Source organism: Octopus sinensis, linkage group LG3 (genome assembly GCF_006345805.1).
Source record: "Octopus sinensis linkage group LG3, ASM634580v1, whole genome shotgun sequence".
NCBI lineage: Eukaryota > Metazoa > Mollusca > Cephalopoda > Octopoda > Octopodidae > Octopus > Octopus sinensis.
Window position 1 is genome coordinate 79,192,074 of NC_042999.1, and position 13,597 is coordinate 79,205,670.

Consider the following 13,597-nt stretch of genomic DNA (forward strand, 5'->3'; position numbering starts at 1 on the left):
TTTTTTTAATTCTCATTACGCAAAAAATTCTTATAGACACACGCTGACATGTGACCAACGTTGAACCCCTTATTCGCAAAATCACCGAACCTGGAACTTAACTATGGTGTGTCTATAGCACTTATTTAAGCATTACCTGACACCTTTGGGTCTCAATGACACCAGTACCTCTTATATATATATATATATATATATATATATATATATGAATATATATTTTCTATTCGCAACAAAGTGACTCAAGGGCAGAGAGTTTCGTGCATTACCACTTATCATACATATATATGCATATATGAGTCTGTATATAAATGCATATGTGTGTGTATGTATGTGAGAGAATATATGTCCCAATGTGTAGATTTTTTGCAGACATGCAAATAATTCACTAGCTGACCACGTGCCGTAAATAATGACGGCTAATTGTAGTATTTTATATATAAATAAGGTACAAAATACGGCACATAATAATCTCACATACAAACATTCAAATACTTCACTTGTACATGTACTCACATAAACACATATACTCATACAGAGTTGAAACGCTGATTTTTTCACCCCTTCCTACCTTATTAATCTATCACCCCTTCCTTTCTCTCATTGCTATTACTTTCTCTCACTCCCTCTCAATCAGGCCTATTACTCTCATTACTTCTCTTTCACTAAATTACTATTTTCTCTCCTCCTCCTCCTCCGCGTCCGGCGTGATTCTGGACTAATATATGTATGTATATATATATATATATATATATATATATAAAAATAAATAAATGCACCCTTTTAAAGCCTAGCCAGGCTCATGGGCCCGGTTTTCCGGTTTCTATGGCGTACGTGTTCTCCAGCTGGACGGGACGCCAGTCCATCGCAGCGTTACCCATTTTTGTCTGCTGAGTGGACTGGAGCAACGTGAAATGAAGTGCTTTGCTCAAGAACACAACACGTCGCCCGGTCCAGGAATTGAAACCACATTCGTACGACCATATATATATATATATATATATATATATATATATATAATATATATATATATATATATATATATATATATATATATACATACATACATACATACATATATATATGTATATGCGTATATATATATATATATATATATTATATATATATATATATATATATGCATATATATACATACAAATATATAAAAACACTACGCTCATTATGCCCCCTGTTACCGAAATTTGACAATTTGCGTTGTCTTTGAGTGCCTTTGTACTCTTATTCATTCTGCAACTACTTATATGTTGGTATTATATTTAACTCTTAGTATTTTTCATCAGGATTATTATAATTATTATAGTTACCATCGCCCTTGTGGCAGATATAGGAACAATTTTTATTATCAATACTATCATTGTTATTATCAATATTATTATTATTTAATTTTATGGTTGCGTGTTTGCTTATTGCTTCAGTTGTTGTTGTTGTTGTTGTTGTTGTTGTTGTTGTTGTTGTTGTTGTTGTTGTTGTTGTTGTTGTTGTTGTTATTATTATTATTTTGGTAACAAGTTGGATTGCCTGTTTTAATAATTAAGACCAAAAGAATCAGCTAAGTGTGATTCTTGAAGAATCTCAAGAAACACGTTGCCAACTTGGTCTCTAGAGGAAAGGTTTAATGCAGCGTTTGATAGAATTTCATGAGTTGAAAGAAAGAATGAACGAATTATATATACATGCATACATGCATGCGTGCATATATACATACACACACACACACACATATATATATATATATAATATATATATATATATATATATACATTTATAATATATATATATATATATATATATATATATTATATATATATATATATATATATATATATATATATATATATATACATACGTATATTTATACATAAATAGACACACATACATACATGCACATATATATATCACATATACACAGAGATAATTGGATAAGGTAGGTGCAGACTGATAAATTAGATAGATAGATAAATAGATAAATATAGATCGATAGATTAATAGAGAGATTGATAAATAAATAGATAGACAGACACACACAGACAGGCAGATGGATAGATAGATAGATAGATAGATAGATAGATAGATAGATAGATAGATAGATAGATAGATAGATAGATAGATATGCTGGAAAAGAGTGTGCTAGATTAATGGTTAGATAGAGAAGTTTTATATCTTCTAAATAAGCGTAACTTTGATCAGGTGAGAACGAAAATGCAGTTCACTGAGGAGGAGCAAGTGGTGGAGGAGTGTGCGAAAATAGGAGAAATGAGAAAAAGAATATGAAACGCAAAGCTAAATCACATACATTGTTTACACTTAAACACTGGTAATATTACACACATAGGCCCACACACACACACACACACACACACACATATGTATATATATATATATGTGTGTGTGTGTGTATATATATATATATATATATATATATGTGTGTGTGTATATATATATATATATTATTTGTCGCTGTGCGTGGCCTAGTAGTGAAGATGTTGCACACACAATCGCAAGATCGTGGTTTCAATTCCTGGACCGGGTGGTGCATTGTGTTCTTGCGCAAAACACTTCATCTTACATTGCTCTGCGATCACTTTGACGCCTGACGAGTGGTACACCGCACACCTGCTCGGAAACGTTGATTTTTATAGAAGGGCGGAGCTAATATACACTACATACATTTGATCACTATAAACAAACCAGTTGAGCAGGTCTGCTCAGCAAGAAATTACAGAACCTTTTTTTCTCGGACTACGAGAGACTCTTTTCGTTATATTATTTAATAACTGGCTTCTGGTTCCAGTCATTTGAGTGAACCCATTACCTAGACATCGCCTTCAAGTACCTAGTCGATTACGCCTAGCGTAATACATATTTAATTTGGTTCTTATTTTTTTATCACTAGTTTTCACCATATTGCAGCATACCGCGAGCCGCAACATAATCAACACTCCTTTTCAGAGCAGTGAAACATAGATAGTGAAAACAACACAACACTCTCACGCGCGTAAAGTGTGTGCATTTGAATGTGTATGTGAATGTGTGTATCAATTAGATATGAGTATGCGTCTGTAAGTATATGTTTGTGATATTGTTTTCTAAATATTCTTTACAAATTTTTGGCACAGGTTCAATAATTTCAGGAAAGGGGATAAGCCATTTACATCGACCCCAATGTTCAACTGGTTCTTATTTTATCGATCCCGAAAGGGGTGAAAGTCAAAATCAACTACAGTAGAATTTTAACCTAAAACATAAAGACGGACGAAATGCCGCTAAGCATTTTGTCAAGTTTGCTAACGATTCTGCCAGCTGTCCACCTTATATTGATTTATAAATATTGGTTTCAAATTTTGGCACAGGGCCAGCAATTTTGAGGGAGGGCGTATGTCGATTACATCGATCCCAGTCCTCAACTGGTACTTATTTTATCGACCCTGAAAGGGGGTGAAAGGCAAAGTCAATCTCAGTAGATTTAAAATTAGAATGTAAAGACGGAAGAAATGCCACTAAGCATTTTGTCCGGTATGCTAATGATTCTACCAGCTCGCCGCCTTCAATATTGGTTTATAAATATTGTAATTCTTAAATTTCTATGGATATTTGAAATTCCATAGATAAACGGAAGAATGAACTGGTCTACGTATCATAATAAATAATAAAATTCTGAAGTAATTCCTAAAACACGCTTAATATACAACGTCCAATTTTCGGAAGAGAAATTTAATTTATGCCAGTAAATTAGTAAAAATAGTTAAAAAAATTAAATACGGGGGAAAAAAAAATTAGTGTGAGAACTTTCTAAGCGAGTATGTCGTCATTTTGTTGTTAACGTAATATTGAATTGTAAATTAAAATAAAATTATTTGCCGTTTCTCATTTATTCTGACGGAAGAAAGCATTCATAGAAATTGATATTTATGTTATATGCAAATGTTTTGTAGGGAAAGAAATACAGCGATTAACTCCTCTTTTTTTTTCCTATATTAGACGTTTATGCCAAAATTCTAATTAAGTTGATTCACGATTTCTCGCCAGAGGTAAAAGAATAAAGTTAAACAGAATGAAAGAATAAAAGAAATAATAATAAAAAATAATAATCGCAAAACCTGCTTCACTTTATTATATTTTAGGCTTGCAATTGCAACAGGCATGTTTGTTGTCATTTACCTTAATTATTATCAGCATTATCATCATCATTATCATCCTCATCATCACTGCTGCTGCTATTGCTTTTCTTCATGGTGTTTTTTTTTTTTGATTTTCTACGTATTAATATTGCTGTTGGCAGTTTTAATTTTTTTTTCCAAGTTTTATCTTCCACGTGTCAGTTTAACCTCGGTGTTATTTAAAAATCTCTATTTATTATTTAGTTTCGTCAGGCAACTGGTATTAGCTGGAAAGCCGGGGAGGCGAGGAGGAACAAGAGGAAGAGGAGAAAAGGAGGAAAGGAGGAGGAAAATGAACATGAACTGTGAGAGGAAATGAGTTATATTCTGAATCAATGTACCTCACTCTAAATTAAAACCTGATTACTTTACTATTTCCTCCATCACCTTTCTTGCTTAAATAAGAACCAGTAATACACAACGGTGTGTTAAAACAATTGTAAATCCTTCACTCTAAATTATAGTATTATGCATAATGTAGCAAAATCCGTATATTTTTAACCGGCCTTGTTAAGTTGCAGTCTGTTTACATACGGAATGATAAATAGACGTTCGCTTTCGATTAAATTGAGAACAATCAAGAGAATACTTACCAGTGGAAAATCTCTTTTAATCCTACAATCGTCAAAGGATTTCAAGTAATCTCATCATTCGCAGATAAAGCCAAACTATTTGTTAGAACTTTGCATCAAATTCCACGCTAGAGTATTCTAACCATTCTTTTCAGAATTTCCCACGCTTACTAAAATAGCTTTATTTTTAAATTTAGAATATCTGCCTGGAAATTTTCTAAAATCATAAATGATATTCAGCAACTGGTCCTGGTCAAATGCTTCTCATTTTTTTTAAAGAACTTACCCTTGAAATTACTTGAATTCTAGCGAAGTTTTTAATCATTGTCTTAAGAAAAAGTTTGCTTTCCTAGTTTTTGAAACATTCCGTAGTTTGCCAATTTATAAAGAATCCTGTTGAGCGTATTGAGCGTCTTCCCCATTTCAATATACGCCAATTAACCTGCCTAACATCAAAAGAAAAATAACTCTTTCATTAACAACCATGTCATTAAACACATGAATAAAACTAATTTTTTTTGGAAGCACTCCGTCGGTTACGACGACGAGAGTTCCGGTTGATCCGATCAACGGAACAGCCTGCTCGTGAAATTAACGTGTAAGTGGCTGAGCACTCCACAGACACGTGTATCCTTAACGTAGTTCTCGGGGATATTCAGCGTGACACAGAGAGTGACAAGGCCGGCCCTTTGAAATACAGGTACAACAGATACAGGAAGTAAGAGTGAGAGAAAGTTGTGGTGAAAGAGTACAGCAGGGATCACCACCATCCCTGCCGGAGCCTCGTGGAGCTTTAGGTGTTTTCGCTCAATAAACACTCACAACGTCCGGTCTGGGAATCGAAACCGCGATCCTACGACCGCGAGTCCGCTGCTCTAACCACTGGGCCATTGCGCCTCCACGAATAAAACTAATATATTCAGTTGGAAGCTGTAAGGAGTCTTCTAGACTCCTAATCATCATTCTTAGGACAAGCAGTGCAATGAATATCAGTTTCGATACTTGTGTTAACTTTGCTTTATACACCTTTGACAAGCTATGGTATAGAGAATTACTTTATAAACTCAACAGCTCTGGCAGTGTTGTAACAGAGAATAAAAACATTTCCTTGTTTGAATAGGTTCGGTTTTGAATTCGCTCCTGATTTTTACTGAAACTCAAATATTACGTCTGTTGCCTGAGTGATGATTAGAATAGTGGGGTTGGCTGACCTCTCAAAAATGTTTTCACCTGATGCATTATTGTATCTCTCTAAGAACTGGATATGTCTCCAAAATGGAATCCTCCTCTCTCATTTAAGTAGGTTCCTTCAAAAGTGTGCTGTTTACTTGCGACAAAATGCAGATTCAAACGCGTAGTCGGCAATCTTGGTGTTCACTCCATCACTCCAACCACTCTATCATTGACAGAATGTCGCAAGTCTGACTCTTTTCTTCTGTACTAGTATAAAAGATATTTGTGTGTGCATCAATCAATACAAGTCCTGCCAGTCCGAAAATTTCGTAGCAGAACTCGGAATACCAAATTTAGCGAATCGCATTACTGTTTCCTGGATAACTTATGAACGCTCAAATTTCTGCGCACAAAACCATTTTTCCCATAACAGCTGAACTGTGGAATAAATTTTTACCCGATTGTTTTCTTACAAACCACATTAAATTAAGATTTTTACAATTACCTTTTCCTAATTCTGTCAGTTTTCCTTAATTAAACGTTTTTATCGGTACTTTTATTATCATCTCATTTAATTTCATTGTATTGGCTCCTTTATTGTAAGCTCATTTACAGTGTTTCATAATTATCGTTTTTTTTCATTACCATCACATGTATTTTCATTCAAAAATTTTATGAACTAATTTTACTGCCATGTAAAATTATTACCTCGTCTATGCATTACTGGAGAATATTTTTGTATTAACGGCGTTCTCACATTCCCATTGTAAAAAAAGTACTTTTAATAGCGTACTTAGAAAGCTTTCGATTGAGATAATAAATACGGAGTACTAGGGACGCACTCGAAAATCGATACGGTTTCACATACCTGGATCGGTGATTTAGTATCGCTTCTTCTGCAAAGCTATAAATCACAAAACATACAATAGTAACTTGCACTGCAGCACATTTCAGTTCTTGGATGAAGCCAGGAAGGCTACTCTTCACGAATTAATTTCTTTTTATCCTTCACTAATCTACAGTAATTACTAATTACAAAGTTGTACTATAATATGTAGTGTACATCAGTGACAAAAGAACTATGTTAGATATGAGCTATGCGTACATTGAAGGGTAAGGGATCTTAGAGCTCAGAGATAAAATAAAGAGGTAGCATCATGATTTGAAACGGATATTCTATAGTAAGTTGACCGATATTGTATGATATAAATATATATATATATATTTCTAGTTGTCAGTTTTGGGACTGAGCAGTAGTATATAGTTATTTGCATATAAAATGCATCGATACGTCTTGCCCTCTCATCGAATTGACATATCAATTTATATAGATGAAAATACAAAATTAGAAAATCATAATCAACTGACTGCAGGAACAAAATCTCAAAACACACTAAGGTAAAAATGAAATGAACGTATATCTACGTAAGTTGATTAAATTAAATTACAAGACAGATGTATTGCAGTTAAAAGTCGTGCCAGATTTAATTTGAAAGAGTTGAATTTTATATATATATATATGTATATATATAGTAGGTAGGTATTAACAAGTTAGAATTTCTAAGTATACGTATGTTTATATATGTATGTGCATAAATTTGAACATATCAACACACACATACGCATATATATATATATATATAATATATATATATATATATATATATATATATATATATATATATATATATATATATATATATATATATATATATATATATATATATATATATACACATAGAAGGAAATAATTAGATTGATAAATAAGTAAAAGATAGAGGAGAGGGAGGGGCGTGCAATGGAAAGAATTGGATAGATTGATAAATAGATATATTTTGAATATTTTGAATTTTAATTTTATGTAAATTCCTTTTATATATTTTACAGTAATTTTTTCCTAAATTTCAAACATTTATTTTCTGTATATTTTATTCAATCTAATCACTTTCCATTTATATATATATACAAATTATATGCATAAGTGAATATGTCTGCGCGTGTGAGTGTATGTGTGTGTTGATATATGTATATATATAAATATATATACACATATATACGTACATGAATACACGCACATATTTGAATGTGTATACATATGTGAAAGTGCATACACAAAGAGATTTATTTCATATACTTTGTATTCAATTATATGTTCCTTTATTAGTTGGTATATTAATATATATGTGTGTCTACGTATGCGTGTGTGTGTGTGTGTGTGTGTGGTGTTGATATATAACATGAATAAATGCATAAATATTAGAGAATAGAATTCGGTATTAAAGCATTGTACTAGTTGTATTTCTACAGTCTCTAGATAATACAGAAATGAAGTATAATTCCATGAAATACACGTGAATTTTATTTAAATAAACTCAGTATTTAATGGAGATTTTTATGTATAGTCTTTATAATCTTACTTATATTTATAGATAATTTTAGTTTTTTGTCTTCATTGTTAACTTATTTTGGACAGAAAATATTTTTTAATTACGAAAATCAGCAACAAAATATATTTGAAATAAATATTTGTCATTGGTATTTATACGTAGATTTATATACATACAACAAACAGCGTGCGCACAAAATCACATACACACACATAGATATTTGTACAAATATGCATAGATAGAATCGCAATTTAGGAAAGTTTTTCTCATGTGTGCGAGTGGGGAAGTTAAGGAGCGAATGTACTTGCGTGTGTATGTGTGTGAATTAATTATACTTTGATTTCTTCAAAATTGATGCAAAGTGCATTTTTATCAACAAGGAGCACAGACGCGGTCACTTTCAATATTGTATAATTTATGACTATTTTGTAAATATTTTATGAAAGACTGTGTTGCCCCCTCTGATTCTAAAAATTCAGAACAAAAACAACTAAAATTAAAATATTTTGAATCGTTCAATCTTGACGTCTACTGTTTTTGCCAATAAGAACTGTGGAATCCAATCTTTTCAGAACACACACGCGCGCGCGCAATCAACATTTCAACGACTACGTGAGTAAAAGTGTCGCACATACATTTCTTCACTTAAGCAACTTCAGTGAAATGAAAATAGCTTCGGTTTGTTGTTCTTGCCTTTACGCTTCTTATCACATGAAATAAATTTGGCCAATCATGAATCCATTTCCTATATCAATTTCTGGTTATTTTCAAAGACAATATTTCCTTGAAGACTAGTATAACCGACGGACAACTTCTGAGCTAATATATATATATATATATATATATTATATATATATATATATATATAATAAAATATTAGGGAATAAATCCAAACTTACGGGGAAAAATCAGATTTAGGATTGAATCCAATTTTATAGTAAAATATTATATTATATTAAATTAGAGATAAAACCACTATTAGGCAAATCATACGATGAAAAATTTAAGCCAATACATAAGATTAATTAATTTATATTATTTTAAATATATATAAAAATTATTAAAAACGATAATGAGTAAAACACTACGATCGTTTCATGGCTGTCCAATTCGTATATATATATATATATTATATATATAGATATATATATATATATACAGATAGATAGATATGTTTCTTTATTAGCCACACAGGGTTATATATATATATATATATATATATATATATATATATATATATCTAGAGAGAGAGAGAGAGAGAGAGAGAGAGAGATAGATAGATAGATAGATAGATAGATAGATAGATAGATAGATAGATAGATAGATAGATATGTTTTGAATAAAGTCTGTGTTTAAATGTGATGACTAGTATGCGAAAACATCATTTGAGGTTAAAACCATTACCACATAATGATAAAAAGTTCGCCTCCAGCGAGATATCTTTCGGGCAGCGTGCCTATGGACGTATTGGTTTTCTTAGTATAAAAAGTAAGTGATATAAGGCAAACAAAGAATTAGTAGGGAGAGAGATGGTGAAGAGAATGGCGACAGAGAGAGCTCGCCACAGCAACATAGAGTTAGAGAGTGAAAGCAGAAAGGCAGAAACAGGATGATGGTCAGAGACAGGGTCAGTGAAAACGATAGGGATATGGAGTTAAGATTTTAAATCACTCACTGTGTTCTCAATGTGAACGCTGCACTTGTTATGGACGAAGGCAAATTTAACCCTTTTGTAATCTCTCTCCATAATTTTTTGTTTATAACTTCAACGAGCCCTCCTTTTGATACAACCAATCGAAATAATTCGTATAGATCCAACGTTTGCTTTGCCATAATTGGTATTCTGTTGACAGGTGTACCTGTAAGAGAAAGAAATAATTGTATTTAACAGATCAAAGATGGGCTTTTTTCTCTAGTAGTGGGGCTCAACGTAAATCGCGCCACACCGCTAAAGGGGTTATATGACAAACAAAGTACTAATTAAACCATATCATATATGATGGGTGCTGAAAAGTTCCTGCCTTTAAGGGTATCGCGAAAGGCCTGGTTGGAAGCCTAGCTTTCTGAGTTCTTTTATCGGGCTTAGAAAAACTGAAGGACAGTTGCAATAAATGTGAATCTGAGTGGGGAATATATTGAATAAAATCATAATTAATTCATCCTCCTATATTTCCTTTCACCCAAAGTCAGGAACTTTTCAGCACCTCCTCGTATTAAATAAATTATAATTATTTGATTGAAAAAAAAAAGAAAAAGCGAAATTGAAAGAATCATAGGGAGAGAGAAATGATAGAGAAACTCGAAATTTCCAGAGTCAAAGATATTCGGTGCACCATACTAAAATACATAATGAGACGCATGAAGCATGAGTGCCTCAGATTTTCCATGTTTGATATCAGCAGGTGAAGAGCGAGGTATTGATTATGTTGTGACTCTTGATATGCCACAATATAATGACAACTGGGGATAAAAAAAAAGGACCAAATTGAAACAATACGGAAGATATAGTCAACCAAATATTTGAAGGAGGTGGCTAGGCATGGACTCATTCCAATGACTGTAACCAGAAACCAGTAATCAAGTCATATGATAATAGTATAATGATAGCAGTCTCTCGTAGTCCTAGAGAGCGTGCTTCATATCAGCAAATGAAAAGTGATGAAATTTTGTTTTATGGTTTAATAAATCGATCTCAGTAACGGGGATAGATTGTCGCACCGAAAAATGTAACGCAGAATTGTAAAAATAATTACGAAATTGTCCATAAACTTGATGTATTCAATGAAACTATTTTGCAGCCATAGCTGAGAGAGAGAGAGAGAGAGAGAGAGAGAGAGAGAGAGAGAGAAAGAAAGAGAGACGGACCTCCGTCAACGTAGACTTACTGCTATATAAAACAGAGCTAACAGTGTAAAGGAATAGCTATTAGCCTCTTTCTTAACTATTACCAACAACATAACCTACTAGCAAAAATATCAAGTAAATTTCCATCAACTCACATTCTGCCATTTTAGAAAAATAATGACTGTGCAATGTAGACCTTGAAGAAGAGGTTGAGGGCTCCTCGTTGACCTCAACCAGAGTTAATAATAAACGACAACGCAAGATATACTTACTAACTGAAAACAGTATCGATGTTTTAAAGGAAGTGCCATAGTCTACTATTTTTAGCATCTCCACCATTTTATGACTTATATTAACATGCTATTAGTTGCCCCAGTAAGATCACACAACCTAATGACTGCAATTAGTACATACGAAGTATTATTTAGAGATCTCACGCGAACCATTGTTTTTTTTTTTTTTTTTTTTTGTCAACTGCCAATCTGACAATATATCAACATCAGCCTGAAATGACGTCATATTTCAGAGAAGTATGACAATGTTTGTATCGAACGTTGTTTTTTTCTTTTTCTAATGCTATGATATTAGCTGATCCAATATCACCAGTCTCCGATAACAGGAGTCATATTATCAACCCGGAGGTCGGATAGAAACTTAGACGTGCTCCGCCAGTAATCTTAACAATTTGCCGACCCTGCTCTGAATGTTGTCACAATTTTAGAAAGATATAAAATATTAATGTTGTTCTATAATATACGCTATCAAATATGTAAAAAGCAAATAAACTACGAAAGATATTATGATTCCCGCTCACTGAAGTCCTATAGATTCTGAGAGCTTGAATTTTCGTTTTGATACATGTAATGCAGTAAGTTGAAGAAAATAAAAAATAAAATATAAATAGTAAAAATCTGTTTTTTTGTTGTTTGCCTGTTATTTTTTTGTGGGCTATGTTTTATAATGTTGTCTTAAATATATTTTCTGAAAATAACAAACAACTATATGTTGTTCTATTTCATTGCTCATATTGATTATTTGATAGTTGCGACAAGAGAGACACCAAAAAATACAATAGATAATTTAAAATAAAAATTAGAATGAGATGAAAATTACAAAGAACAATAAATAAACGAATGAACAGATAAAATAAAATTACAGTATTTTTTTCAACGAGAGAATTTTTATTTCAAAATCTCAAGTTGTTGTTGCTTTAAAAAATATGTTTATCACATTATATATTTATTTATGTATGTTTTATGCTATTTACTATTTCTAGTTATATAACATCTCTTGTCGATCAAAATATACGATTAAACTGGATATAAAGCAGCCATTTTGAAAACACAGATAAACAAATGTAGCAAACACACAAGAACAGGATTACACAAAATATGGTTATTTTGTTACGAATTAAAAGCGATCATGTTGTATGAAGACAGAAAAAAAGCTATATTTATATCTACATGTGTTTATGTGATTGTATGTACACATGTGTGCGTTTGCATGTGTGTGTGTGTCTGTGCGTGTGTGTAAGTATATATGTACTGAGACATTGTATGAATGTGCAAGCAAACCACAACATCTATAAAAGTACTCAATGCAAAAAGTATGGAGAAGCAGAAAAATATGAATAAGATTGTCCATTAAGAATTTCTGAAGAATCGCAAACTGAAACTGCAATATAATTGTAATACTGAACCATTTCAGTCATTGTTATTGTTCAGGTAACTGCTTGGAATTGAACTCGGAATCTTGGGGTTAGTAGCCCGAACTCACCTGAAGAAGCCTGGAGGGTGTATCAGCCGAAACGTTGTGTTAACAACAAAGATGAGGACAAATATCCGTCGAATGTAAATAATGTAAATAACGTACATTTTAGTCATGTTCGCTATTTGGTTCCCCACCCCGCAACACAAATACGCTCATATACTTTCTTGTATGCATATAAGTTTATATACTATATACATAAACGGTTACTTATGCATATACGTACACACACACTCCACACTCAAACACGCACACATAGATACACACACACATAGATACATACACACATATTTATTCTCATATTTGTATTATATAATATCATAATATAGGTTTTATATATATATATATATATATATATATATATATATATATATATATATATATATATATATATATATATAATGAAAACATTTATATACACATCATATATAGATAGGTAGATAGATAGATAGATAGAGAGAGAGAAAAAGGAAGAGAGGGTTAAGGAAGAGAGATGAGCTAAAAGCATGCTTGAATGCTTGTATATATGTGTGAGAATGTACGTAGTTATATATATATCCCCACACACATATATAAATGAACACACACACTCACAGACACATGCACACACAAACAAACACAAACACACACACACACACACACACACACACACACACACACACACACACACGTATGCATA

At 32.2% G+C, this 13,597-nt stretch overlaps 1 protein-coding gene across 1 annotated transcript in view; it reads right to left on the reverse strand.

Moving 5' to 3' along the window:
• Positions 1-13,597, reverse strand: part of LOC115209430 (AT-rich interactive domain-containing protein 3A-like) — a 305,813-nt gene that overhangs the window by 26,448 nt on the left and 265,768 nt on the right. Inside the window, exon 5 of the mRNA XM_029777846.2 lies at positions 9,983-10,166. Within this exon, the coding sequence (XP_029633706.2) occupies positions 9,983-10,166 (184 nt within the window). The remainder of the gene's footprint in view (positions 1-9,982; positions 10,167-13,597) is intronic.